Here is a 13,152-nt window from a genome sequence, read left to right as displayed (position 1 = left end):
TTGGTGCTGGGCAACATGGTGGTGAACAGCCCCTTGCTCTCACAGAGCCTAGGTCTGGTGAAGCAGCTCACGGTCTAATGAAGCTCTGTGTTCCCAGAGTGGGGGACATGGTGGCAGTGGGTGTGTTTAGGCCTCGTGCATGAACAGGGTGCTAAATAACACTGAATTACCCATGTAGACAATTATTACCCTTTCAGTTAGCTTCAGATCCCATCAAGGAGAGAGTCCCAGTTGGATATTAATGTCTTTAACCCCCTTCTAACATTTGTTAATTTCCTCTCTTAGCAAATAAAAGATGACTTCAGTTGAAGATGCTTTGGACAGATGACCGCACCTGGAGATATTTTAATAATATAGATACCTCTTGCTATTCAAACTCAAATAGATAAAAAGAGATAGGCTCTTTTCCCCCAAGTTGGTGCACAAATATGACCAGAATTTGTGAATACGGGTCAGAAATGAATGAAATTTGGAGAAATATTGATCTACTGAAATCCTTCCTCCCCACGCAATTAGCCCTATTTTACAGTTGGGGAAACGGAGACCCTTTGCAGAGGGGATGGACACAAGGTAGGGAGTTCTCTTCCAAACGTGCAGGCGGCAAGCAAAGCCAACAATCTTCTTTGTGGTGGAGTTAGAGATATATAACATAAGAACGCTCCTCCCCTACCTCTGCAGAACGTGTGTGTTTACGCGTGTGTAAGTGTGTGCGGCCACAAGCCTTTCCGAATGAGTGACAGCGGGAGCCCATCCCTCCAGGAGACGCGTGCAGAATGACCAATGGGGTGGATGGGGGTGGATGGGTACCAGTCTCCGCAGAGGCCGGAGTGGAATTCGCTGCGCCCCACCCCTTGCACTCCCTCCCCTTCGCCCCGTAGGTCCTTACACTCTCGCTCCTCCCGGGGGCACCCAAGGGGCTCATCTCCTGAACGCGGCCCCCAGAGGCCGAGGACGGGGTGGGGTGAGGGGAGAGGCTCGGGTTTGGCGACCCCGGGCCACGGGCCCCGCGCTGCAGCGCTGCGGCTGTGCACGCTTCGCTGCGAGGCCCGCGGCCGCCCCGGCGCTGATATGTAAAGCAGCTGGCGGCGCTGGGCGGGGCCTGGGCGCGATGCAAATGAGGAGGGCGGGCCCGTCCCGGGGCTCCGCCTCCCTCCCCCGCAGCTGGGGCCAGCGGTGCCAAGCGCAGCTGGACGAGCGGCAGCAGCTGGGCGAGTGACAGCTCCGGCTCCGCGCGCCGCGGCCGCCAGAGCCGGCGCAGGGGAAGCGCCCGGGGCCCCGGGTGCAGCAGCGGCCGCCGCCTCCCGCGCCTCCCCGGCCCGCAGCCCGCAGCCCGCGGTCCCGCGGCCCCGGGGCCGGTACCTCTCCGGCTCCGGCTCCCCGCGCGCAAGATGGCTGACCCGGCTGCGGGGCCGCCGCCGAGTGAGGGTGAGGAGAGCACCGTGCGCTTCGCCCGCAAAGGCGCCCTCCGGCAGAAGAATGTGCACGAGGTCAAGAACCACAAATTCACCGCCCGCTTCTTCAAGCAGCCCACCTTCTGCAGCCACTGCACCGACTTCATCTGGTGAGCGCGCGCTCAGGACACCTTCCCCGGCCCCCGAGGGCAGCGCCGCTCCGGGGACCCCCTCTCCGAGCCCTCTGCGCCTGCCGCGCCCCGGGACCCCGCGTAGCCGGACTCCCCGCTCCGGATCCTGCTGCCGAGGACTCCGGGAGGGACGGTCCTGCGGGTGCCCTGTCCCCACCCCGGTCCCAGACGGGCCGCCGTGGGGCACCTCCTGCCCTCTCCTGCTCCCAGGCACCTCCAGAGCGCCCAGGAGCAGCGTCGCGGGCGCCTTTGCTCCACCTGACTAGAAGCGCGCGGGGTCTGTGCCTGCCCTGGAGGGCAGCGCCTCGGGTGCTCTCCGGCCTGGGGTTCCCTGTCTCTCCTCCTGCTTCCGGGCGCGAGGAGCCCTAGCCCCCACCCCTTGTTTCCGGGGGGCAGGGCCCTGGGTGTCCTTCTCTATCTCCCTGCGGGCATGGGACATCCTTTCCCTCTCTTCTGTGCCTCCAGGGAGCGCCCTGTGTTATCTCCCACTGAGCCTCCCCGAGGGCCTGGGTTCCCCTTTCCACTCCTCGATCCTCCCCTTTCACATCACTAAGGGTCCCCTTTTCCCCCAGCCCCTCCAGTCGTGGGGCGTCCTTTCTCCTTCCCAGTTCCCCACCCAGGGGACACCAACGCCGCGGGGTCACTCTTGCCCTCACTCTGAATGCGTCTTCATCTCTTCTCTTTCTCCGAGGGTGTTCGGGGCATCTACGGGCAGATCTCCCGCCTGCCTTCAGCCCCTACCCTGACGGAAACGGTTCCCCCTATCCCGCCACCTGGTGGTCGCAGCCTTCTCTCTTCTGCAGAGTGAGGGGAGATGGGGGCTACAGCCGAGCTGCCACCTACCCTCACAAAGGCGGAAGAGTCTTGGGCACCCGCCTGTGGCTGCGAGGTTGCACCTGGGGTATAGCGGCGGGGAGGAAGGGGAGTGACTCTGTGGGGAACTAGCTGGAGGCTGGGCCCCCCGGGCTTTCTGACATACACCTCCTTCTGCTTTTGCAGGGGCTTCGGGAAGCAGGGATTCCAGTGCCAAGGTAGGCTCTGGGGCTTTGGGAGTGCTATTTGTGGGAAGAGAGGGCGAAAAAGCCTTTATGGAAGAAGTGACTGAGTTAGGCAGAGAGTGAAAGAATCACGTTGGTCAGAGTGACCTCCCAGGCTAGGAATTCTTCACCACAACAGGGTCCTTTTAAGGGGTGTGTGTGTGTGTTATTGGGGCCTATGGAGCTGGGAGACTTACAGGGTAAGGAAGTGCACCTACCCTTCCGCCTTTCCCAGCTCTGGAAGAGTCAAAGCTGTCACCTGAAGAGATCCTGACATGATCAGTTCTGCTGGGGGAGAAAGTGTCTTCACGGGATGCTTCTGGGAGAACCTGTCTTCAGTTCCTCCTCCTTTCTCTGCCCGTGTCCCTTCCTTATCACACCCAGGGAGGTTCTGTCTCTCCCTGCCTTGCAGAGGTCTCTGCAGGTGGCTGCTGCTCCTCTGCAGATGGTGCATCCCCTAGAAAGGTGACTGTGTTTGTTCCACGGGCCTCTCTCTCTGAAAGAAGTAGTTACACATGGGGTGCCTCTCAGATCCTGGTTTAAACCACACTCTCTATCTTCTGGGTAGAAACACAAAGGTCTCCAGGGCACTGGTTACCTGAGTTCCTGCATCTGGCTTGAGATCTTGGACTCTAACCAGGGTTATCAAACCCGCTGGTGGTGGCTTGAGACTTGATTCCCCACACTGCTGTCTTTGGGGCTCATGTCTAAAAGACAGATTGCAAATTGGCGCTCCAGGACCAAATGTCACCTGCAGCTCTGTGTAGCCCTTAGGGCGTCTTAAACATTTTGTGAATTTGATGTCAACATTTTAGGCCTGGGAGATTTCACATATACATCCTAATTTCCGACTTTAACTTTGTTGAGAAATGGTCTCACTTTTGTGTGCAAACAATCGTTTGGAGCTGAGAGCCGTTGTCATAGATGGGGCACAGCCTTACCATTTTGGCTCAGTTGATCCCAGTTAGGACCACTTCACCCATTTTTGGCCCCTGTAGGCTTTTAAATTTGCAACCTCTGATTTGGAAAGTTTGTGTGTGCATGGTTTTCTTTCTTTTTAAATTTAAATTTTCACTCTTAGGCTTGGCGAGATTGAGTTTGGTAAGAAACAGCACATTCCTGGGGTGTTGCATCTTTAGGGGTAAACTGACCACCACCTTGGTGAGCTGGGTTTAAATCAAAAGAAGTGTTTGGGTGTGGAAGTCTGACATGTGATTTAGCACTGACTGACAGTTTGGTGGCTGCATCTCCACCCTCCAGGGAAAAGTAAAGTGATCCCCAGTGAGTGTAGGCAGCAATGTCAGTGGTGCAGAATGTTCGCTTGCTGGCAGCATTGCACTGTGCTCCTCTGAGACTTACGGTTACTCTTTTGCGATTAGGGCCTCAGTGGGTTCAGTGAGCCCTGCCAACCTACCCAGCCTCTCTTACCAAGATTTGGATCTTCCACACCGCACCAGAGGACTCCTCAAGTCTCTTTAAGTGGCAAGAACTTAGGCCCTGGTGCAAACAAGTTTGGATTGTTTTCTTGAACTTTGACCCCTCAAACAAAACGCCAATGGTGTCTTGGTGCTGGAATGTGTAATTTCTTCTCTGAGGTTGCCTTTCATTTGCATGAATCAGTTTCAGTCTTTGTCTCTTGCTGAAGCCGGGGGCGATTTTTGAACATTTTACCACGGCTCTTCTGTACCACCTGCTCTGCTGTTATTAATGGATGGGAAAGGCACTTTGGAATGTGCAAAGCATGACACATCTGAAATAGGAGATCCTTTAACTCAAAGTCTGGAAGATAACAGAAATTTTTTGGTGTTATGAGAAAAAGGCAGAATTAAAGTTTGTAATGATATATAGCCGCCTTAGAGATAGGAGTGTCTTTTTTTGTTTGTTTGTTTAAAGACAGGTTCGCACTCTGTTGCCCAGGCTGGAGTACAGTGGTATGATCAGAGTTCACTGCAGCCTCAAACTCATGGGCTCAGGTGATCCTCCCGCATCAGCCTCCTGAGTAGCTGGGACTACAAATGCACACCACCGCGCCTGTCAAATTAAAAACAAAACAAAACAAAACAAAACAAAAAACTTGTAACAAAGGGGCCTTGTGATGTTGCCTAGTCTGGTCTTGAACTCCTAGCTTCAGGCAGTCTTCCCACCTCAGCCTCCCAGTCTTGGGTTTACAGTTGTGAACCACTATACCCCTCTAGACTGTCTATTTTAAAAATTTTCTTTTTCTGCTCCCTCCCTGTCTCCCCACTAAGAGGCAGCGTAGAGAAGTGGGCATGTGCACAGGCTACCAGGCAAGTCCCTGTCAGGCTGAATCCTGGCTTTGAGACTTCCCAGGCATATCACCTAGCCTGTCTGTATTTCAGCCTCGTTGCCTATAAAGTAGGGTCAATAACAGTACCTTAGTGTTGCTGAGCAGCTGCAACTCATTGCAATATCCAAGATGCTTGGACGAGAGCTTGGCACAGAGTAAGCTCAGAAAATACCAGCTCCTATGATTGTCCCCAGACTACCCCAATGGTGGGGCAGCTGGCACGAGAAAAGACTGGCTCTGCAGGGTTGCTTTGCTATGGGACTGGCTGCCAGGTAAGAGTCAAAATTCAGCCATGAACATCTGGTCACTCTGTGTGGCTGCTTTGACGGCATATTCCGTTTGGGCAGGAGGAGGGAGGAGGGAGGGGAAGGGCAGGTTGGCAGTCCCTGAAATTAAGATGTTTAGAATGGGGGCATATAGGAAGGAGGGAAATTTATCCCTGGCACTGCATTGCCTGGGACTAATTCTGGAACTATAGAGGAGTTTCTTAGTATCTGATTGTTCTTGGTACCAGATATTTCCTCTGAAAGTGAATCCACTTACAATGGAATCAACAGTTCATACAAAACACATAAGGTTTTATGATCTCACTTAAGTCAGCAATCCAGAGCCCAGAGCCTCAGGTTCATTTCAGCTTTCTGCTCCACTCCCTGGGGAGTTACAGTTGTCTCATGGTCCAAGAAGGATGCTAGACTGCAATCCTCACGCCCTTCCTTCAGCTAACAGGAAGGAGGAAAGGTGTAAAGAAGGGCAAGTAGAACATGCTCGGTGTCACTTGTGGGAGTTGCCCAAGATCCTTCTACCTATATCTTATTAGCTAGGGTTTAACCATATACCCACTTCTTGCTGCAAGGGAGCATGTGGGAAATGTAGTGTTTATTTCAGGCAGCCACTATTTAGGGGATATTTTCATTTCAAAACTATAAGCAGAGAGAGGATATTGTTTCTACCACTCTGGTAGGAAATGTGTAGGATGATCGCAAGGCAAAGAAACCATTGAGAGTTACCTTCATGGCCTGTTATATTGTCATGGAAATTGGGGACACTGCTATGGGTTGGGAGAGGAAGGATGGAAAGCCCATAAACCATGAGAAATTATGGATTTCTGTGTGCTCAGGGGAGCTTAAGAATAGATTTTCTTGCTTTTGTAAGGTGGTAGGACAAACCTCTAGGTTGACTGCCACATGATTTCTCCCTTTTTGTTTCCACTCTGTCTATTTCTTACAAAACCACTCTCTGGGAGGCAATTTAAGAATGTATTTGATGACAGGGAACCGGGGCTGAAGATCCCTCTTGTGAAATTGGCTAAATTCTAGAGTAGAGGCGGAACTCCTTTGACAAGCAAGGCAGATTTCTCTCTATGGCATTTGGAGTGCAGTGGCACCATTTGGACTCAGCGTAACCTCCATCTCTCTGGGTTCAAGTGATTCTTCTGCCTCAGCCTACTGAGTAGCTGGGATTACAGCCACCCACCACCATGCCTGGCTAATTTTTGTATTTTTAGTAGCAATGGGGTTTCAGCATGTTGGCCAGACTGGTCTCGAACTCCTCAACTCAGGAGATCCACGCGCCTTGGCCTCCCGAAGTGCTGGGATTATAGGTGTGAGCCACTGTGCTGGCTGTCTCTATGACATTCTTTACAGGAACTTAGGACTTGCATTTGAGCTTTAATTGTAATTAATTGTAGAATGAGACTCTCACTCTAAGAAGACTTTATATATAGTTTGGTAGAGAGAAACACTTTATTGCTTTATTTTTTATTTTGTTTTTAGGGACAGAATCTCACTGTGTGGTCCAGCCTGGAGGGCAGTGGCATGATCATAGCTTACTGAAGCCTCAAATTCCTGGGCTCAAGCAATTCTCCTGCCTGAGTCTCCTGAGTAACTGGGACTGCTGATGTGTGTCACCATGCCCATTTTTTTTTTTTTTTTTTTTTTTTTTTTTTTTTTTTTGAGGTGGAGTCTTACTTTGTCACTCTGGCTGGAGTGCAGTGGTGTGATCTGAGCTCACTGCAAACTCCACTTCCCAGGTTCAAGCAATTCTCGTGCTTCAGCCTCTCAAGTAGCTGGGACTACAGGCATGAGCCACCATGCTCGATTAATTTTTATATTTTTAGTAGAGGTGGGGTTTCATCATGTTGGTTAGGCTGGTCTCAAACTCCTGACCTCAGGTGATCCACCCCTCTCAGCCTCCCACAGTGCTAGGATTACAGGTGTGACTACTGAGCCTGGCCAAATATATATTTTTAAATTATTTATTTATTTATTTATTTATTTTTGTAGAGATAGCAGGTCTTGCTTTGCTGCCTGTGGCCTGGTCTTGAACTCCTGGCCTCAAGCCAGGAGTCAAATTCTGCTTTGGCCTCCAAAGTGTTTTTTTGTTTGTTTGTTTTTGTGAAGAAAGTGACTTTGGTAGAAATAGAGAGGCAATAAAATACAGAGATTCAGAATTCATAGCAAGGAGTTGGAGTCCAGTAAAACTGGGTATGAATCTCTGATCTGCCACTCACTCCCTGTGTGACCTTGGGCAAGTCATCTCCAAGTAGCAACCTTGGGCTCCTCGTCTGTAAAATGGGGATAATAGTACCTAACTCATAGAGTTACGGTAAAGGTGGTACATGAGAAGTATCCACATTAAGTATCAATGACGCTAAGTGAGACCATCAGTATTACTGGATTAGCTGTAGGAAACTGTCAAAGTGGGACAGAGTTCATTCTGGAACTTGTTAAATGACTAGGCCTCTTTCATGTACTTAGATAGTTTTTCTTCTTGGGTATATTTCTTCCTGGGTATTGGATAACACCAGTGAGTGCACAGTTCAGTGTCAGGCCCAGAGACCCAGGCCTGGTTAGCATTATTTTTCTTTCTGAGAAAGACCTGAACTTGCCGTGGACTCTCTAGAAAAACCCCAGTGCACAAATTTTCTATGAAAAGCTAGAATTGATGATTATGAGTAAGTTGGCTTTTCTTTTTCCCATGTAGATTAGAAAACATGTTTTTAAATCTTCTAATTGAAATTATTCTTAAAAAACCCCAAAGCATGACGTGACTCCAACCATTGTGGTTTTAATCAATATCAACCCTATCAAATCAAATATAAATTTATTTTAGTGTGTAACTAACGCATGTAGAAGAGTTGCACTTTTTTATACAGCAAAAAATAAAAAGTTAATTTTATTTTTTGTGAAAAGCTAGAATTGATGATGATGATGAGTAAGTCAGCTCTTCTTTTTCTCATGTAGATTAGAAAACGGGTTTTTAAATCTTCTAGTTGAAATTATTCTTAAAAAACCCCAAAGCATGACATGAATCTAACCGTTGTTATTTATTTATTTATTTTTTTGAGACGGAGTTTCGCTCTTGTTACCCAGGCTGGAGTGCAATGGTGCGATCTCGGCTCACCGCAGCCTCCGCCTCCTGGGTTCAGGCAATTCTCCTGCCTCGGCCTCCTGAGTAGCTGGGATTACAGGCACGAGCCACCATGCCCAGCTAATTTTTTGTATTTTTAGTAGAGACGGGGTTTCACCATGTTGACCAGGATGGTCTCGATCTCTTGACCTCGTGATCCACCCGCCTCGGCCTCCCAAAGTGCTGGGATTACAGGCTTGAGCCACCGCGCCCAGCTAACCGTTGTTATTTTTATGAATATCAACCTATCAAATACAACTTTATTTTAGTGTGTAATTAACACATGTAGATTAGAAGAGTTTATATGTATTTATATAACGAAAAAAATGAATCAAAGGTTAATTTTATTTTGGGCAGTGTGCCCTAGAAACTTATGACACCATATACTTCAGGTTGAATTTTCTTAGTAAAATCATAAAGAAGGCCATTTTTTCAAAAAATCACTAAGTCAGGCTGCAAGTTTAGAGGTAACTTCTATTGTTTCACTTCTCTTTCTTCCCAGAAGCAGACACCAGAGACCTGTGAACCAAACTTCACTCACCTTTTAGCTTATTCAGAATGTGTCCTGCGGGCTTCTATGTGAATAAAAGGCAGAGGCTTTTTGACTTCATGTTTGATGATTTGCCTTTTTTCTTTTTTTTCCACCTGAAGAGGGATTTCAGGCTCAATGTCCCAATTGAAATAAGAATCTCTGAGTGGGTTAATGTGGAGTCTTAAAAAGGAGGGCTGATTTGTTGGAGAGGCAACAGCAAATTCATTTTTTAGTGTAGAGCACCCAGGAGGAGCCTGAAGCTTTGTCACTGGGCAACAGAATGCCTTTCTAAGTAAATATGGAAAATATGACCTTTGAAAATCTAGCTGATATGATGTACAGATTCTCAGGAAATAATTTTTCTTTTACATTACAATTTTATATATTTTATATATATATAAACATTATAATTTATTGAATATATATTTATTTATAAGCATATTATAATTTATTATAGATATTATATATATATTACACATTATAATTACCATATCAAAATGGCACCTTGAAACCTTGTGAACTCCTTATCAGGGAGTGTGATATAATCTTGGGATGTATGGAATTTAAGAGAATCCATAATGCCCTAAAATTGAACATAAAAGTTTTTGTATATGTGTTTTTTTTCTGGAGATAAGATCCATAGAGTTCTTGAATTTTTAAAAAAATTTATTTATTTAACTTTAGGTACATACAGTATCTGGCATTTCTCCCCATGTTATCCCTCCCCACCCTCCTCTCCCCTCCTCCCCACCTTCCCCTCCTTCTCACCCCGCCGCTGTCTCTCCCCTACCCCCTCCCAACTGCCCCTGGTGTGTGATGCTCCTCTCCCTGAGTCCACATGTTCTCATTGTTCAACACCCACCTATGAGCGAGAACATGTGGTGTTTGGCTTTCTATTCTTGTGTCAGTTTGCTGAGAATGATGGTTTCCAGATTCATCCAAGTCCCTACAAAGGACACGAACTCATTGTTTTTTTATGGCTGCATAGTATTCCACGATGTATAAAAAATATATTATTTCCGAACACTAATGATACTCCAGACACTGTCCACAACCAGATGCAGCATGCTTATAGTGTATCTAGGCCAATAAGAAAGCTATAGGAGACAATTGGTCAAAAGATTAACTGAAGGTTTGAAAATAGTTCTATACACATTTGCACTGTTGGGATCGCTCTCTTCTCTGTCTCTTCTTATCCTTCTGTCTCTGTCTCTCTGTTTCCATCACACACACACCACACCCACACACGTGTATACACACTGGTATAAGTAAGTAGATCAATATGTCATAATTTTCACAATGTGCATCTTTTTTTGGTACTTTTCAGATACAGGTAATTAAATTACTAAGTATAATTTAAAACCTATGTTCTGGTCTTTTAACTATGCAGTCCAATTAGTTCTTGGGTAGCTAGCGGGATCTGCTGAAAAGTTCATCGTCTCTGATTGATGCCTTCAAAGGTAAGTCCCTTATGTTCCGGCATTTGCTCTAATGTCATGAATTCTTTGACTTCATTTATCCAATCTCCCCACTGAAATTGTACGAAATTCCATAGATAGAATGTTAGCCTGTTTACAGAGAATACAACATCCACAGTGTTTACATATGGCATTTGGAGGTGTGACGGCTGCTTGAAAATCCAGTACGAAATTCGTCTGTTCACTGCATACATTCATTTACTCATTCATCCATGTCTGTCTCCATCCATCCATTTTTCCACTTATCCATTTGTCCATCCATTCACCCATCTTTCCATTCTCCCTCTGAAAGTTCTTTTTTTTTTCGTTCAGGCTGGAGTGCAGTGGCACGAACTTGGTTCACTATAACCTCTGCCTTCCGGGTTCAAGTGATTCTCCTGCCTCAGTCTACCAAGTAGCTGGAATTACTTGCGCATGCCACCACACCCAGCTAATTTTTGCATTTGTAGTAGAGACAGGTTTTCATCGTGCCGGCCAGGCTGGTCTTGAACTCCTGACCTCAAGTGATCTGCCCACCTCAGCCTCCCAAAGTGCCAGTATTTCAGGAGTGAGCCACCATGCCTGGCCTTACTGATTAAGTTCTATGTGCCAGGAGCTATTTTAGGTGCTGGAATACAATGGTGAATGAGATTAAGAAGATTTCTATTGTCATGGAGCTTACAATGTACTGGGGGGAGATAAGACATTCTCCCCCCAGATCAGTGCATCCATATTTAATTTCATTTTTGTTAAGTACTTTGAAAAAAATGGACTTGGTACTAGGAGAGTATATAATGGGAAGCTAACCTATGTAATGGTTGGGGATACAGTCCATGGTCTGGAAACTAAAAAAAAAAAAAAAAAAAAAAAATCCAACTTCTCATTCTCCTTTTCTGAGGTAATTGGGGAAAGTCTGAGTTGTCAAGGAACGAGAGCTAAAAACCTGTATTGTAAAACTGCCCATATCCTGGATAATATATGCAACAGGACTGAGGGCAGGGCTCATGCCTGTAATCCCAGCACTCTGGAAGGCTGAGGCAAGAGGATTGCTTGAGGCCAAGAGTTCGAGACCAGCCTGGGCAACATAGAGAGACCCTATCTCAATTAAAAAAACAAAATACATGCAAGAGACTTATGTTTGTGACGTTCTGTGGAGAAATCTTAAGTATTTATTTGTATCATGGCTGCAAGTAAGATGAGTCAGCATTTGGTTGAACGCGCCTGTTACCTTAAGATGGCTTCTTTCCCAGTCTGACAGAGAACTTCATCTCTTCTTAGTTAATAACTCAGATAATGAGCTAACTTCCTTTTTGTTCAGGGTTTGCAGTTTGACGTGCCTGTTCTAAAGAAGAAAAATCAGACAATTTCCAAGGTGGAGGAGCAAGCCTGGGCCAACAGATTGAAAACAAATAAAAAGAGAGAGTGCAGCATTTCAGTGAGAGGCATTTTGAGCCAAAAGTCAGTTTTCAGGGGCACAAGATTACTCACATTGCCTCCCAAATACTGTCCTCACCCTGTGTCCACCTCTGATGTATTACAACTGTTCATCCCTTTGGCTTAGGCAGTATTTTCTGTTGTTCAGAAGATATCTTTTAAGTCATTTAACAATATGTTGACTCACATATAGAGAAAGGTCTTTTGTCAAGTCTGTCTTTCTGATTTCATTAAGGAGAAAGTCTCAGTTGGTGTTAATATATCTTTAACGTCCCTCTAACACAAATCTGGGCACTTTGTAGGTATCTGTTGAATATTGTTTATTTTTTTATTAAAAGGAACTATGGGGAATCATGAGAAAATAAAAATACTTTAGTTTCTACCTACAAACCAACTTTTTTTGTTTAGCCTGGCTCTGTTCTACCCCAGGCTTGATTCTGTACTGGCTCTTCCTCCTTGTGAATAGGGAATGAAAGTTGAGTGTCTTCTGTGAAAATTTTTGGTGGTGTAAGGGTGCTCAGTGTTCCAGAGGGTTGAGAGGCCCAGCAAGGGCAGGGTCTGGTGAGATGGCAGCTTTTATTTGGAAGTGCTAAGCTGTCAATCATCACCATGGTTGTTAGTACCTTTTAATTGCCATTTGTCCTGCTTGCTTGTGTCTCCTGGGCATCTCCTTCCCCTTCAGCCTACATGCAGAAAGTTGCCCTACAGAGTCAGGAGGGGAACTCAAACCCAGGCCAGAGGGCTCTGATACACTCCTATTTGGTCTTGGAACTGGCTAAGTAGGTGAAAATTCACTGGTTCAAGATATGCAACATCATTAGCTCAACCATAACCATGTTCCTGGGGTGAATTCTAGCTTTCTTTTTTCTTTCATCTTGCTACTTCCCAGAGATCAGACTTTGGGCCTTCAGAGAGGGAGTATCAAATTGGGCTTGAGAGTTCGGGCTCAAATCAGACCTAATTTTAAATCCTGGCTCTGTTTCTCCATGTCTTCATGACCTTTGGGTGGGTAAAACGTGATCTTGCCTTTATCTATCCATCCATCCATCTATCTGTCCATCCATCCATCCATTCATTCATCTACCCACCCATCCGTCCATCCATCCATCCATCCATCCATCTACCTATCCATCCATTTATCCATTCACTTAATACATATTTATCGAGTGCCTACTACATATCAGGTACTGTTCTAGGCATTACAACTAGAACAGTGAACAAAATAGCATCCCTGACTTCATGGAATTTACATTCTAGTAGAAGAACAGTGATAAATAAATAACATAGAACAAATGTATTGTATAATGTCAGGGTGCCATATGGGCTTTGAAGAGAAATAAGACACTTTCCTCACCCTTAAAGATCCTCCTGGTCTTTCAAAGGGAGAACAGCAC

General features: G+C 46.5%; 1 protein-coding gene across 2 annotated transcripts in view; it reads left to right on the top strand.

The window, feature by feature from the left end:
- The first annotated feature begins 1,188 nt into the window (after positions 1–1,188).
- The window catches only part of PRKCB (protein kinase C beta), a 386,658-nt gene continuing 374,694 nt past the window's right edge, over positions 1,189–13,152 (top strand). Inside the window, exons 1-2 of one of the 2 annotated variants that reach the window (XM_003930205.3) lie at positions 1,189–1,561; positions 2,582–2,613. In XM_003930205.3, the coding sequence (XP_003930254.1) occupies positions 1,389–1,561; positions 2,582–2,613 (205 nt within the window). In that variant the 5' untranslated portion in view covers positions 1,189–1,388. The remainder of the gene's footprint in view (positions 1,562–2,581; positions 2,614–13,152) is intronic. The other variant, XM_003930203.3, reaches the window with a different exon arrangement.

This window comes from Saimiri boliviensis, chromosome 12 (assembly GCF_048565385.1).
Source record: "Saimiri boliviensis isolate mSaiBol1 chromosome 12, mSaiBol1.pri, whole genome shotgun sequence".
Lineage (NCBI taxonomy): Eukaryota > Metazoa > Chordata > Mammalia > Primates > Cebidae > Saimiri > Saimiri boliviensis.
This window is presented reverse-complemented; position numbering and strand designations above follow the sequence as displayed.